Source organism: Asparagus officinalis, chromosome 3 (assembly GCF_001876935.1).
Source record: "Asparagus officinalis chromosome 3, Aspof.V1, whole genome shotgun sequence".
Classification (NCBI taxonomy): Eukaryota; Viridiplantae; Streptophyta; class Magnoliopsida; order Asparagales; family Asparagaceae; genus Asparagus; species Asparagus officinalis.
The window spans coordinates 6747068-6761906 of NC_033796.1; the positions used below are offsets into that span (position 1 = coordinate 6747068).

General features: G+C 35.4%; 1 protein-coding gene and 1 long non-coding RNA gene across 2 annotated transcripts; both read right to left on the reverse strand.

The window, feature by feature from the left end:
• On the reverse strand, positions 800-10815 carry LOC109832800 (protein DETOXIFICATION 27-like). Its single transcript, XM_020400224.1, has 8 exons — positions 10550-10815; positions 3920-4458; positions 2789-2875; positions 2642-2698; positions 2254-2492; positions 1839-1957; positions 1188-1274; positions 800-1094 (listed from the first exon to the last, which is right to left on the reverse strand). Exons 1-8 carry the CDS (start codon positions 10811-10813, stop codon positions 1029-1031), a joined length of 1458 nt encoding a protein of 485 aa, XP_020255813.1. The 5' UTR covers positions 10814-10815; the 3' UTR covers positions 800-1028.
• LOC109832801 lies at positions 6359-9164 on the reverse strand. The gene is made up of 3 exons (XR_002244986.1): positions 9026-9164; positions 7296-7453; positions 6359-7102 (listed from the first exon to the last, which is right to left on the reverse strand). It is a non-coding gene; the product is annotated as an uncharacterized LOC109832801 (long non-coding RNA).

A 14839-nucleotide genomic window follows, 5' to 3' on the forward strand; every position in this document is an offset into this window, starting at 1 on the left:
AAACTTAACTATGATGCATTAGTATATGCGGTAAAGCTAGTGCAACTATGATATCCAAAGACCAACAAAATTAAACCAATGTAGGTTAAAACTGTCAAAATATACTTTTTTAAGGAAAATTTACTGCAACGGTGACATGTTCAATAACTGGACGGGTATTTGTGGACTTACTACGTATAAATTTGGGCTTCGATCGGACGGACATTATACATGTTGGGGACTTCTGAAAAAGGTAGTCACAGGTGGATTTTATGTGGGCTTCGAACTGGCATTCGTGTGGCCTATCTTATTGCTAGGAAAAGTACGTCGGCTTTTTGGACGGCAATTTTATGGGCTAAATAGCCTAAATTTAACGGGTACTTACATGACCTTATTTTAATGAGCTCTATTTGAAATAATTAAATTTAACAATTAGAATGTTCATTTGATAAAGATATTTCAATCATTCATGAGTTTTATCTCATACCATTAAGGGGGGAAATTCCGAATGATCTAAAATATGGGATCAACGGGGGAGACAGCTCATTATGAAATAGGAGGGCGACACATCACATGTCCTCCATGTTAGTCCCATATTTTGGGTACATGTAGCAAAGATCCACTAAGAGTCTACCGAAAAAGAAAAAAAAACTTCGGGGGTTTTCTTAAAACATCAAGAAGCTTAAGGGAGTTTAACTCATAAATTTTAAAGCTTAGAATGATTCTCTCAAAACCGGTCGAAATTTGACGGCGGTTTTATGAAATTTACCCTAATATATTGCATTGAAAGATGAAGTAACGTCGGTTTAATTCCTCACAATTCCTTCAAGATAGCGATTGAATCGCCATCGAAACGCAATAACATATATTTGTCGATTCAAACATAACTGATACGTTGCATCTCGTAACAATCCGATGCCATCAAAAGCCAAGCAACTTGCCTTTAAAGTGCGAACCACACTAACTAGAAAAGAACAATTTCAAATCAAATATCTGGGACTATACACCACATTAAAATTCCTCAAAAATAAAATAAAAATTCCACTTTGTTAGCTTCCCTGCTTGCTTAACTCTGGGACATCCCACTTCGTGACTCTAGCACTGGCTTTTAGTGCCTACAAGAAAGGTAAATGACGAAATTATTTACAACTAATCATAGATTAAAATAGGAAAATGGAATGACAAAATAGACCGAGGTTTAATATTACTTCATTGTCCCAATTACATCTTGCAGTGAAAAAGGCTAAGATCAGCGTTTGTACAAGAGTTCCTCCGATCAACCCAGTCCAAAGACCCTAGTTCAAACAAATTGGTTTTTAGTTAAGAATAATGTTTTCAATTATTGAACATGCTGTTGCTTTATATTAGAATATTTAAGACTATAAGTATTGGAGTAACAGTATAAAACTATGAAGCCAATGACACATTTTCAAAGAGTGTAGAAGTTAATTTAACCCGACTTATGACAGTTTCATATATAAGTATGGTCTCATCTTAAAGATTAAGAAAGTGAAGTATGTTGAATTCATCCAGAGCTGAGGTCAATGGCTACATTATTATTTTTATTATCTTTTTTTGAGTTAGTTTAGTTTTACTGCAGGCTTTGTTTAAAGCTCATTAACTTGCAGTTGAGCTCGATTACAAATTTACCCCCCCAATTTCGAGCCAAGTACAAAATGAAGTCCGATGTCTAAAATTTAAAAAACCCACAAAGTCTAAATTTGAGGGTTGGATCAGTAATGTTTGCCTGATAAATTAATTAGTTAATTAATTAATTTTTAGGCCCCTTATTGCTATTCATTTGCATGTATAGTTCAGATTTTCTAAATTTCGAAATTAAGTTAGAACAACGTACGTACCAGAACCTCAAGCTTCATGATCCATCCAAGAAAAATCCCAACAGGGGCACCGACGAGATAATAACTTCCGACATTTACATAAGCCACGGTCGCTTGCCATCCCGAACCAATCGCAACTCCTGCAAGCAACCGTCCACATTAATCATACGTATCAACATTAGCATTGATACATTTGATATTAGCCTTTTCGACGTTAGTCTCTTTGATCCTTGATATTAGGCCTCAGTTCTCATAAGTAAATATTAGAGTTGAGGTTTGAGGTAGTTATTAACAACTTATGAGAATTGGAGGACCTAATAGCAGTTTCGATGATTTGAGGGACTATATAGTTTTAAATTATGAAAAATCTAATGGCTAATATTGAAAAGGGAAAAAAAACTCTTGATATTACTATAATATGTAGTTTCGTTCTCACCGGAGAGTACTGGTTGGATACTATTGAGGAGGTTGGTAAATGCTAATAAAACTGAGAGTTTGTCAGCCAAACTGAGCACAATTTCACTGCTTGTGAAAAATAAGCCATATTTATCGTGGAATACCAACATCAAACAACAAAAGAAAATCCCAATTAAGGACGAGTTTAGCACGGCCACAATTGTCGCAAACTTGGCACCCTTTCCATTCCCTGAACCAAGTTCATTTGATACTCGAACTCTGTATGTATGTACGACAATAGATCAGTCAATAATAATAATAATAATAAGATTGACTACTAAAATTTTAAGGGTTAATTGCGGATATTATCGCCCAATTTTAAAATAGAAAACAAAAATCAATTAAAAATAGAGTTACCTCGGACTTACCCAATTCCAGCTAAAAATGCTACTGGGATCATCACTTCCCAGCTATTTATGTTCATGCTGATCAAAGCAGTCACAGGTTAATAGTTGATAATGCAAAGTTCAAAACACCATTGGATTTTTAATTAAACCAAAAGGAAAAGAGCGCACCAAATGGATAGGGCATCGACTGCAGTTTTGACGTTCTTTAGATTACCCGCCAATAAGATCAATGCTCTATAATACCAGTACTCCAAGCTGTTGTTGGCGAGTAAAACATAATAACATATAAAATTCTTTATTCAAATCGATTATTATAAGTAAAAAAAAAAAGAGGGGATCGAGTACAAAACTATTATTCTCAGTATAACTTCAGAGTTTTAGTAATGTTAACGAAAAAAGTTTTTTTTTATGAGATTAGAGTAAATCATGATAGTAGATTTGGAAAGTACACCGCTGTTTACACAAAAAAAAAAAAAAGGTTTTGGTTCATGAAATAGGCTGCCAGCAACAAATAAGCGTTTTAGAGTATAAAATTAAATGTTTACTACAGATAAACCCCTCTGGTTCTATTGTTGCAAATAGACCCCGAAGTGAATTTTTCGGACTCTTCCACCCTCATAGGAAGAGAAATTTACTTTTTGGGTAAATTAATAGATCTTCTGAGGGCACAAGAGCCGAAAGGTTTCCTCTCAAAGAGTCCATCTGCGACAACAAAACTACAGGATGTTATTCAACTGATTGAAAGCGTAGGAAGTTTAACTGCAATTAACCCAAACAAAAAAAATTTAGTGACCAGTATAAATTTAGAGTTTCGATGTAGCCGATCGACAGGGCTTTTAAAAGCCTGAGTCCCCGTTTGGCAAAGGGTTAATGAAGAGAGGTTAAATAGAAGGATTAATATACTTAGCCCATTTGATAATCCGAAGGACTAAATTATTAACCCGTTAAATAAGTTTTATTTTAGCCCTTATGATCGGTTTTAGTGTTTGGGAATAACAATGATTTTGACTATTTTCTTTATAATTAGAAGGGTTAACTCTTATTCCATCTAAATAGGAGTATTAGTAAACCCCTCATTTTGAGGGGTTAACTCATTTTAACCCCTCTAGAGGGGTTAACTTAACCCTGCTATATTTTTTATATTTGGCAAATTATAGAGGGTTAACTCACTTTAACCCTTATATAGATTTGTTGTGTTTGACAGGTTAAGAAGGGGTTAAGTCTCCTTAACCCCTCACTTAACCCTTTGCCAAACGGTACCTGAAAGAGTAAAACAACAGGTGCGAACACGACGAATACCATAACATAACGCCCGATGCCAGCGATAACTTGAAGAACTTCCAAAGTCCCGAGAAAGCGTCGATCGAAAATCCATTCCAGGTGAGCGGACAACCGTAAACGATGTACGCAAACTGAGCCACCGCAGTTATCCACCACGAGAAGTTCAGGCTCAGCGCAGCAGCAACAAGCCCGAGCCTCAATTTGTGCATCAAAATCCAACTGATCAAAACATGGAGCAAAAACGCGGCCGCGGAAATCACAGCACTGACCAAGTTCTTGTGTTGGCTTTGAAGAAACTTCTGCTGTGGTAATAATAGCACGAACGAGAACTGTAAAGGGATGAACCAGAGTGAGAGTTGACCGGCTTGGCGAGCGATATCTGGAGGTTGACCGATAAGTTCGAGGATTGGAGTAGTGTAGATGTAGAATGGGATTGAGAGGAGAGTGCAGAAGAAGAGGATGATCCATGATCTTTGGAGGTAAATTCCTAACATGTGGTATTTCTTTGCGCCGTAGGCCTGACCACATAATGTCTCTAAAGCACTTGCCATGCCGAGCTAGTATTTTCATAAAAATAATAATTAAGAAAAGAACTTGATATTACTATGGTTAAATGAAGTTGAAAGTAAGGTATGAATAATCGGAAAACATAACAATTTGCTTTTTTCCATAGAAAAGAATTGTTACTATCCCTTGTTTCATAGGAATTTCTATTTTTTTCCAACCACAGCAAGATGAAAGGAATTTATAAAGTGAATGTTGGATAGCATGTTCCTAATCTTATAAAGTGAATGTTGGATAGCATGTTCCTAATCTGTTTTGGTAACAGGTTATTAGGATTACTAATCTATTTTGGTAACATGATTCTTAATCTGTTTTGGTAACATGTTATTAGGATTCTTAATTTGTTTTGTTTTTTGTTTTAGAATTCCTAGTCTGTTTTGGTTTTAGGTTTTCTATATATATGGAACGCCTTAGAAGAGATTATGATCATCAAAAAAGAGAAGAGTTGTAATCAGAGATTAGAGAGACTTTCGAGCATTGTGAGAGGAAGATATTGTGAGCAAGTTGAGAGCTTTGGTTGAGGGTTAGTTTGTGAGTTTTGTGAGATTGTAACAATTTGTATTCTCCTTGATTTAGTGGAATCTCCCCATCCTCTCCCCGTGGACGTAAGCAAATTGCTGAACCACGTATATCTTTGTGTTTGTGATTGATCTGTTGTATTTCAGTTTTGGATTGTGCTCGTGTGTGATTGGTTATTCTTCTCCCGTGCTTACGACTTATTTGGTGAGCGAGCACGCTTCCGCATAGGCGCGCGACAGTGAAGAGATAAATAAAAGATAAAAATATAAAAATAGATAACTTTCAAACAGTTATCAAATATAAAATGAGTAACTTCAAACAATTATCAAATAATTAACCCTCCATAATTTTCAAAATATTAGAAAATCCACTTTAAGTTTAGGGGTTATCGGAAAACTTCTTTAACTTTAATTAAGATATTTTCGAAAATCCCTCTAAAAGAATGAACCAAATTTTCATTGGAAAAAAAATATCCCGTGGGTAATTTATCCACTCATGAGAAAATTACGGTTAGCGTTGTTAGAAAGGGTTTCTGATAAAATTTTAAATCTAAAATGGGTTTCTAATAATCCCTAAGGTTAAGTTGGATATTGATAGCAGGTTATCTAACAATCATCTCAATATTATTCAAACTGAAGGGGTTTTCTTTTCTTTTATTTTTTGTGCGTGCGAGTGTGTGTGAAATTTACCCAAAAAATGCTACAAAACAATATACTAAAAAAAGCGATAGGATATTGCGAGTAAAATCTTTTTCCATTTGAAGGAAAGTTTTAAGCAAAAATAACACACACACACACATATATATAGCAAAAATTGTGTCAACTTAAGGCCCCGTTTGGCAAAGGGTTAAGGAGAAGGGATTAAAGAGAAGGGTTAACTTAGTTAATCCATCATGAAGGGTTAAAAAATTCTAAACCCGTTTGGATACGATAGTTAAGACAAGAGGTTAAGTCTTTTGTGTTTGGCAAATGAAGAGGGGTTAAGGAGATTAATCTCATGATTTTTTTTAAAAAATACCACTTTCGCCCTTATTGAAGATTTATAATACAACAATATTCAAAGATCCATTATTTTCCAATCTGAAAGGACCTCCAAAATAAAATTAAAAAAAATAATCCCTCAGCATTGCATGTCACAGTCAGTAAAACTTCAGAAAGTAAACAAACGATAAAATTGTTGATGTTTTTATGAAACGCATGGCTATAATAAGAGTAATCATATCATTTAGTTAAACTAGCACCCTTTGAGGAAGAGTTTTGGATGAAATTTTTTCTGTTCAGACTCTGATCTGATACTTTTCAGATAATGAAAAAACTTAATATTTGAAATTCTTTATACATAGGTCAAATCAGAAATTAATCTAGACCTGTGAGTGTATGCAAAAATAGAATACAGATAAAAAGAAAAGATAGAATGAGTCGGGAGAACAAGGAGAGACATTGAGCTGTATCTTATGCATTGTGCTCTGTCCGCATGCACCAAATAGAGTCCCAAAAAATATGTTGATTTTTCTGGATTGCCACTTATCCATGTCATTCTCAGTTTCGATACACAGATTTATTAGACATCCCAAATCACATATACCAAACAATCCCATTAAAAGGCTTGTGGTGTCATATAGCCATCTCATAAAATTTCCTCTCAACTTCCTGGGCATCCTATGATCACATAAAATAAGCACATCCCAAATGCCCAACAAATTCCAGCAATATTACAATGTGCAAAATTCTCCATTCCCAGCAATATAACAAGCTAATCCCATAGCAAATTTTATCACTAAAACAATGAGCAAAACACTCCATTCCCAGCAATATAGAAAGCCAAACCCACAGCCAATTCCAGCAGAGATCCCGCCTGAGAGTAAAAACAAAACAAAGCGAGAAAATTTCCAAAGCAAACACTACAAAATTGAACTTAACATACCCGAAACAGGAGTCATTTGGTTGAGGAAAAGGGCATCACTGCTGTAGGTGGTGACTGGCCTCAATTCTACCATACATAAACCTGGGGAGCCAATGGGATAATGTGGGCAAAAGGCAACTGTTGATAGCCAATGGGATAATGTGGGCAAAAGGCAACTGTTGTACATTTGTAATAGCTCCTGAAACTCAAAACACCCTCTCAAAACACCCAGCAGAAACCGAACCAAAACCCATGAACCAAGGCCCTTAGATGAATCTGAAAACTACCAGCAGGTTCCCAAGCTGAGTATGCAAGAGCGGAGCAACCGAAAGCCAAGAACGAAAACCAGAAAACTAGAGTAGAGGAGCAACCGAAACCACAAAACAGAAACAGAAACATAGGTGAGCACCTTAACTAGTATGCCCCTGCTGCAGAAATGAGCTGTGTTCCAAACTTCCGAACATAGAACAGGAAGCCCAAAGTAAAGCGAGCTGACAAACATCGATAATCTCCTGAATGCAACACATGGGTCATCTTCCAAGTGAGCTGACAAACAAATTGGAACTCCTGAATGCATAATAAAACAGTACTAAACCACCAAAGCAAATTATAGTAAACTGCTTTTAGCCAATGAAAAGAAAATAAGAAAAATCAAGTGAACAGTACTAAACCACCAAAGCAAATGCATCATGCCCATTGGCATTACAGTTAGATTATAGATCTACAGTAAAAGAAATTAAAAGATACAAAATGCTAATACAAATGTATGACACCACAATAACAGTAATACAATGGATTTTTCCTAAGAAAATCATTATAGATAACATAATGATGATGATCGGTTTAAACCACTTAACCTGTTGTTAAGTAGTGTAACAGAACTCCTGTTATAGGAAAGCAAGCTCAAAAGTATGAAAAGTATGACAAAAGTTCATAGCATCCAAATAATTCAATCAAAACAGTTAATTTACCTCAAAATTTCTGTTGGATATATATTTTTCCTGAACTTTTTTGAAAAGCAAAAGCAAAAGATACAAACGGTTTCTCCTAAACTTTTTGAAAAGTTGGGCTAATTTTTTGACATAAAGAAAAGTTAACATAAAGAAAAAAAATGATCAAAAGTTCGACAACGAGCACCAATTCAATCCAAAAAACCCAACAATCGAGAGCTAAACAAACTCGAATCATATGTGTAACTGGAAAAACAGCCCCAAAGCTCGACAACGAGCACCAATTCGAACCAAAAAACCCAACAATCGAGAGCTAAACAAGCTCGAATCATATGTGTAACTGGAAAAACAAAGATTAAACATACTTGAAACTTAAAACTTAGAAAGATACTTGGGTCTTTTTTTAGTCTGATATCAAGAATCATACTTGAACTTTTATCCTTATCTGCAGGAGCAAAAACAAAGATAAATATGATCATACTTCTATACACTGAAGATGATGCATTCTTCCAAGTAGTTGTATTGCCAAGCCATGAAGTTGAATATTTCTCAGTCTTGTTGTGATCCACAGTCAAACATGTAAGTATAAATTATTCCATGCTCCACTGTTTGTAATTTTAAGATGAAATAGTTTATCTCCTTACTTTCAATCAGGTTGCTATCAAAAAGTCTTCCCTTGACATCCATTATCTATATATATTTACTGGTTCTCTATATTTTCCTAAGGAGCTATGGTTTATCATATAATTGTTTTTGGAACCAAAATTATGTGGCATCAAAATTATTTCAACAAATTGACAGTAAAAACTATTACAGAGAATGCTTGATTAAAATTAAAAAAATCCACCTTTAACAATAAAGTTTCAGGTTTCCAAGAATTAGAATGATCTGGCATATTTATACATTGAAATTTTTATTTAATTTGGGTAAAGGAACTAGTTTTTGGAGAGTCTCTTCCCAATCAACCTAGCTTTATACGACAACCTTTGAACTAAAAAAGTATGCTAAAATTGCACGAAATAACAGCAGTACACAATGCATGTAGGTTTAACAAAACAAAAAAATCTGTGACAAAAGTTCCCCCAATAGAGAATTTCAAAAGATACATATATCAAGTTCCTAATAGAAAGAGTATAAAACTTAGATTATTAAATTTTTAAAAACCAAGAGTAAAGCAAAATCAACATACCTCAACTCCTTTGCCTCCAGTCAATTGAGATTAGCAATCGCCTGAGAAAACCCCACTATGTAAAAGAAAATTTCTCTCTTCTTGATTGTTCCCCTAAAATATACCTATTAATAGTTGAGAAACATCTGAACGTGAAAAAATTAGAGGGAAATTTTGGAGGGAAATGAGTAGAGGGAAACATTTAGAGGAAAGTTTTTCACCGTGATTTCGCTGCTGATTTTCACTGCCGAACCCTCACAAGATCCCACATGTAAAAAATTTCTCTCTTGTTCTTGATTGTTCCCTAATATACCTACTAATAGTGGCGAAACTCAGGTGAATAAAAGTAGCAGGGAAATATAGGAGCGCGAAAGGAGTTGAGGGAAACAAATGTGGGCGAAACATTTTCACCTATTTTCACTGCCCGACTCACAGCAATCCGATGATAAGATATTTTTCCTAATTCGCTCTGCTTGCCCTCGCGGGAGAAGGCCGGAATAAAGCCTTGTTCCGCCTTCTCCGCGTAATAGTAAACCCTTGCGATAACGGGTTAAACGGGTTAAAATGATCACGTGCGGCTGTTAACAACACTATGGCTTTTTTTATTGTTGCGCCCAGACTAATGAAGGTTAAAACCCCTTAACCCTCCATTTACACCCTTTTGCAAACACAGCCTAAAGAATAGCAAAAAGTTGTCCACCAAACTTATTTAGCCACTCATATTGCCTAGGGATCCTTACATGTATTGAATAAGTTTTTTATATTAATAATGAGTGGCCCTAGGAAGTTTAGTGGAATAATCAATTTAAGGTTGATAGAGTCTTTATATATATATATATATATGTAATATATTATATATATATATATATATTATATATATATAATATATATATAGATTATATTACTGAGAGGAAGATGAGACGAGAAGAGAGAGAGAGAGACGAGAGAGAGAAGAGGGTAAAGTCCCAAACTGAAAACCACAACTATTAGCTTAAAAATAGGCAAAAAAAGTTCTTTAGTGGAGATCACAAGGGAAATTGTTGAATCAGAGTTCAACTATTGTTCTTTCTGGTCGTCCATACTTGGATTAATAAATATAATATTTATTTGAAAATTAATCACTAACATACGCAAAGATTAGTATCTGTTTCACTTGGTTCATTGAATATCTATCTATTAGCAAAGATTATTAGATAATTTTTCATAAAAGTGCCTGCAGCGTTGCTCAAGCTATTTCAGAATTTTCTCATCGGACCCCTCTATCTGTAGTCCACAAATAACTAAAACATCATAAAGAAGAAATATTTTCAATGCAGGTCATTTACAGGCAGCTGGATACCCCTCTCCCAGTCGATTGACTTTCCCCCCTCCTCTCTTAAAGACATTGCATTATTTGTCAAAAAGTTCAAAAAGTTCAGGGATTTACGTGCACAACCCTGGGCGCGCGTGTGTGGGTGAAGTTAGCCTAAAGAATAAGGAATATATACGTAGTAATACCATGAGTAGCCCTAAAGAATAATGATGAATATGTACTAATAATAATACCACAAGTCCAAAGCTGAAGCCAATAACGACAGTAACAGAGATAGAAATGGATGCAAGCTCTAGTTCACCAAGGCGCCCCGCAAAAGCCTGAGTAACAACATTCATGCCTGCTGACGACACCCTACAAACTACAACAGGGGCTACAATCTTCCACAGTTTCTTTGATTCCTCCACCGCTTCCCTCACCAAACTGCCCTCTATTTCTCCCTCGTTCTCTCCCTCTCCCCCGAGCAATGGAGCACTGCTCTCTCCGGCATTCCCCATTGTTTTCGCTCCTCTCTCTAGTTCATTGGCCACTACTAGACATTTATGCTTGTATGCGCACGTGATCAAATTTTCGTTTATTCATTGTGCATCATTAATTTTGTTAGATATGGATGAAGAATTATGGCTAAAATTGGATACCGCGTCACTTTAGGGGGGCGTGCATTAGTTGGTAGTTGGATATGTCGGTATCGTGGGAGAAGTTAAATTTTTTTTTTTCCTTTGATAGATACACAAGGGGTATGGTGGTAATTAATTTAAGTCCTTTAAGAAAAATTCTTCAAGGACCCAAAATATGGGACCAATAGAGAGGACAAGTGAGGTGTCCCCTTCCTTTAATCTCCTCTAATTCTGTTCAGAATTAACAGCTAATAATGGTAGGAAACAAATGGACACGCAGCCCGATAAAGGAGCAAGTGACCAGCGTGGCGGTACTTGCTTCGAGCGATTGAAGCTACCGTTCCCGTTGAGGGACGCGGTAGACTAATGTGGATCTTTGTGTAAATATTATATACCTTATTTTTGTAAAAAAGTACAACCGCATTTTCCACGTCTAGAGAGAATATCTATTTGTTATTTGGTTTAAGGACTCGCGCGCGCTTAATGCCTCTCTTAATCACCAACTACTCGTGGGAAAAATCAGTGAATCATCATCCATTTCGAAGGTCATACCCAGATTTATGCGACGTAATTTGCTCACTGAAAAGCTTGCTCGTATCATTTTCTTGTGCTTGCATTCCTCCGTATCGAGAAATAGAGGAGTGTGTAGTGTACGGATCAGAACTTACCCTACAGTGCGGGAGGATCGATCTAAACCAAAGGGCATGTAAATGACTAATTAAATTGCACCTTAATTTTGAGTGCAAACATAGTGTAAATGACTAATAGTGCCCAAACTAAAGAGTAATTAATTAAGACGAGAGTTGCGATATTCTTGAAATCATGCAATGTATGATGATTAGAGTTGATCTCGACAAAAAAATGATGATGATGGCAATAAATAAATAAAATTAGGCTCTGCATGTGATGAATGCAAGTGCATAAAGCATATAGCTTATATTATGCACATTTTACATATAAAAAGCGGACTGGCCATTAAAAGTAGAGAGAAATTTTTTTTTAATTGTACATCTCTTTAGTTTTACTTTTTTGAATTGTGACTTTATTAGATATATTCTTATAATTTCACCGTATCTTTTATTGATATTTGACGCAACGCGGAGGTGGGAGTCTCGGAATCCACCAAGGGCGTTCTTCGAATCCACAAAGAACACTCTTCGAATCCACGAAGGAAATATCGAAAAGAGAAATTTTATTGATAAAAAGTTATGTCTCTAGGATTTACAAGACTCTGCTTAAATAGAAAAGAAACAAGACTCCTACTATGACTCAAGTTTTACCAAAAATAGAAATAACAAAACTCTTCCTAAAAAGACTCCTTAAGATTAAGAAAGTCAATCGGTCAAATCTGAGATCAAACCGGATTCGTTTCCTAAACAAAACAGGCTCTTAAAACATTACTAAAAATAGTAAAAAACTGACAAAAAATACAGATATTTCTCAAACCGTAAGAAATTTAGCGAAACGGACAGGAGCAAATCGAATCCTTTGTCGAGATAGTTGATTTTCATATATAATTCGTCTAATTTCGACTTAAGGTTTGGAAGTTATGACCTGTTTTTCGTAACAAGTTATTTTCCTCGATCAGGCCTACGTTTGACTTGCGACTGTCCCACTTTGACATAAACATGTCCGTCGTGTGTTCTACATCAATATTTTATGAGTTCTTTTGTTTGTTCAACAGCATATTTTAAAATAAATTAAGTCCTACCTATATATTAAAGATTGTTCGTAAATATGTAAAGTCTTCTCTTGAATAACAATAATAATACATAAAAGTTTTATAAGCCCATAAAGACTGGGGCAGGGCCTCCGCGAAAAAAATATAATAATTATAAGATACCGAAAACGGACCCAATCTGCTTATTACAAAAACAAAACCCTGTGCATTTAAGCAAAAACCCCAAAAATCAACCAAACAATCTCCAAAGCACGGGTTTTTTTTTTTTTGAAAATTTATTATTGATTTCGTTCTAAGATTTCAGTAATCTGGGTACAATTAATTTCTTGGTAATTTGCGCTGAAATTGTTCTACGACTGTGGTCCGTTACATTTTTGGATGAAAGGGGGATTATAATTATTTTTGGTTTTGAGGAGACGAGTCAAGTTTTTTTTTTTTTAGTGAAAATAGGGATTTCCCTATCAATATATAACTAAAGCCCAAGGTGAGATGGAACAAAAATGATATCTACTACTGATTCATGCTGCTGCTCCGATGTGGAGAACAAGACCAAATCAGTAATGGATGTCAAAAGGAGAGATTACAAAATTCAACCAGGAATGTACAGTATAAATCACTCTAGAACAAAAGAAAGAAACTAGCTAGGATGTTAACTGCTGCGAAATCTCTGAATCTCTGAATCTCTTTCAAGTTTTTGATGGTTTTTGATGGGTACGAGAGACAATATTGCGAAATCTCTGAATCTCTTTCAAAAAAGTGCACCTCCGCTGGGATTCTAGATTGTGGTAATATTGCGCTTCTCATGAATTTTGAAAAATATTGCTTGTTTCTTGCATAAATGAACTATATATATGTGCTGAATGTCATGATCCTATTTTCCTAATTTACGGATTTTTCTGTGAACTTTGGTCGATGAGATGCTGATAATTGACAGCGAATGCCCTCTGTGATGATTGGCCATGGGAAATTTAATTAATTTTAGAATTTAGAAAGGGCAAAATGCTAGTGTATAGTTAAAGCGATACAGAAATATGCATTATGCATTGGAGAGGCTTAAAACATATTACCTAGTTACCCACCACGGGCGAACCAGACTGTTGCGAGACTCCAATATGACTCCCACAGCATTGGGTTTGATTTCGGGCTGGGTTATCAAATAATAGATCTTCATGAAGAATGTATAATTAAAGCATCGGCATTTGCTGTTTGGAAACCATTTCTCATGCAGTAGTATTTTCTGCAAAGATGAGTGATTTGGATGACAGTTTATACTCTTAGTAATCACTTGACATAGCTAATGTGAACTTAAACAAAACTAATGAACTTAAACAAAGCTAATAAGCAGCGGTGAGGCCATAAGCATCTAAGACATCAAGGGTAACAATAAGTAACGGCATCCTCAGTTTAGCCATCTTTCTACTATTGGAACCTGTTACTACATTTGAACGTGCCTTGAAAAACAATGTTATTTTGACTAATTTTTTTCAGTTATTTTTTACTATTTTTTTTCCAGTTATTAATTAAGCTGGTCCCCAAGCTTTACCACTAATATGTCTCTTTTGTTAATTTTTTTTATCAAATATGTAGTCTTCCCGGATAAAATATTATGTTGTGCTTCTATCCTAAAGAATATTCTCCAAAAAGTAGACAGAGAACCTCATTGCTGTGAATTGTCTATTAAATGCTTTGTACTTTATATACACTTAGGGTCGCTTGCACGTAACCCTCCTGTTCTTTTCAAGCATTACATGATTGAGCAAGAAGATAGTGTCTGAGTGTCTCTGCTTTTTATAATTATTTACCGCATGTTCTGCTTAGAAAGAAGCTGAAGATTTGAGAGCTGAACTTCTATATAAATATATATGGTACAAGAAAAATCAAAACCCCTATGTGTGGTTCTTTAGATATTACCCTGCTATATATATATGTAGTTCTTCAGATATACTCTATATAATTGTTGTGAGCGGAAATTTCGGCAGACTTTCTAGTGCACAATAAGAGAGAAAGGTCAATAAGAATTCCTGTCTCACAAAGGAAACAAGAATCTGAAGCGAATATCTGATCAACAAAATGAGATATCGGCTCTTCCTCTCATCAGTTCTAAGACTTACTTGTTGAGGGACCCTAATAAACTATTACAATGGCCACAAACACAAATCACACAAGTTTTACGTGGTTCGGCAAATTGCCTACGTCCACGGGGCAAGGAGGGGGGAGATCTACTA

What these genes read in the sequence shown, in the direction of transcription:
- LOC109832800 (XM_020400224.1), bottom strand. Translation starts at nt 10,813, where the DNA reads ATGGGGAATGCCGGAGAGAGCAGTGCTCCATTGCTCGGGGGAGAGGGA. An exon ending in GCATTTTTAGCTGGAATTGG is followed by an intron (nt 2,493 to 2,641) that starts GTAAGTCCGAGG and finishes ACATACATACAG; the next exon opens with AGTTCGAGTATCAAATGAAC. An exon ending in TCATGAAGCTTGAGGTTCTG is followed by an intron (nt 1,275 to 1,838) that starts GTACGTACGTTG and finishes TGTTTGAACTAG; the next exon opens with GGTCTTTGGACTGGGTTGAT.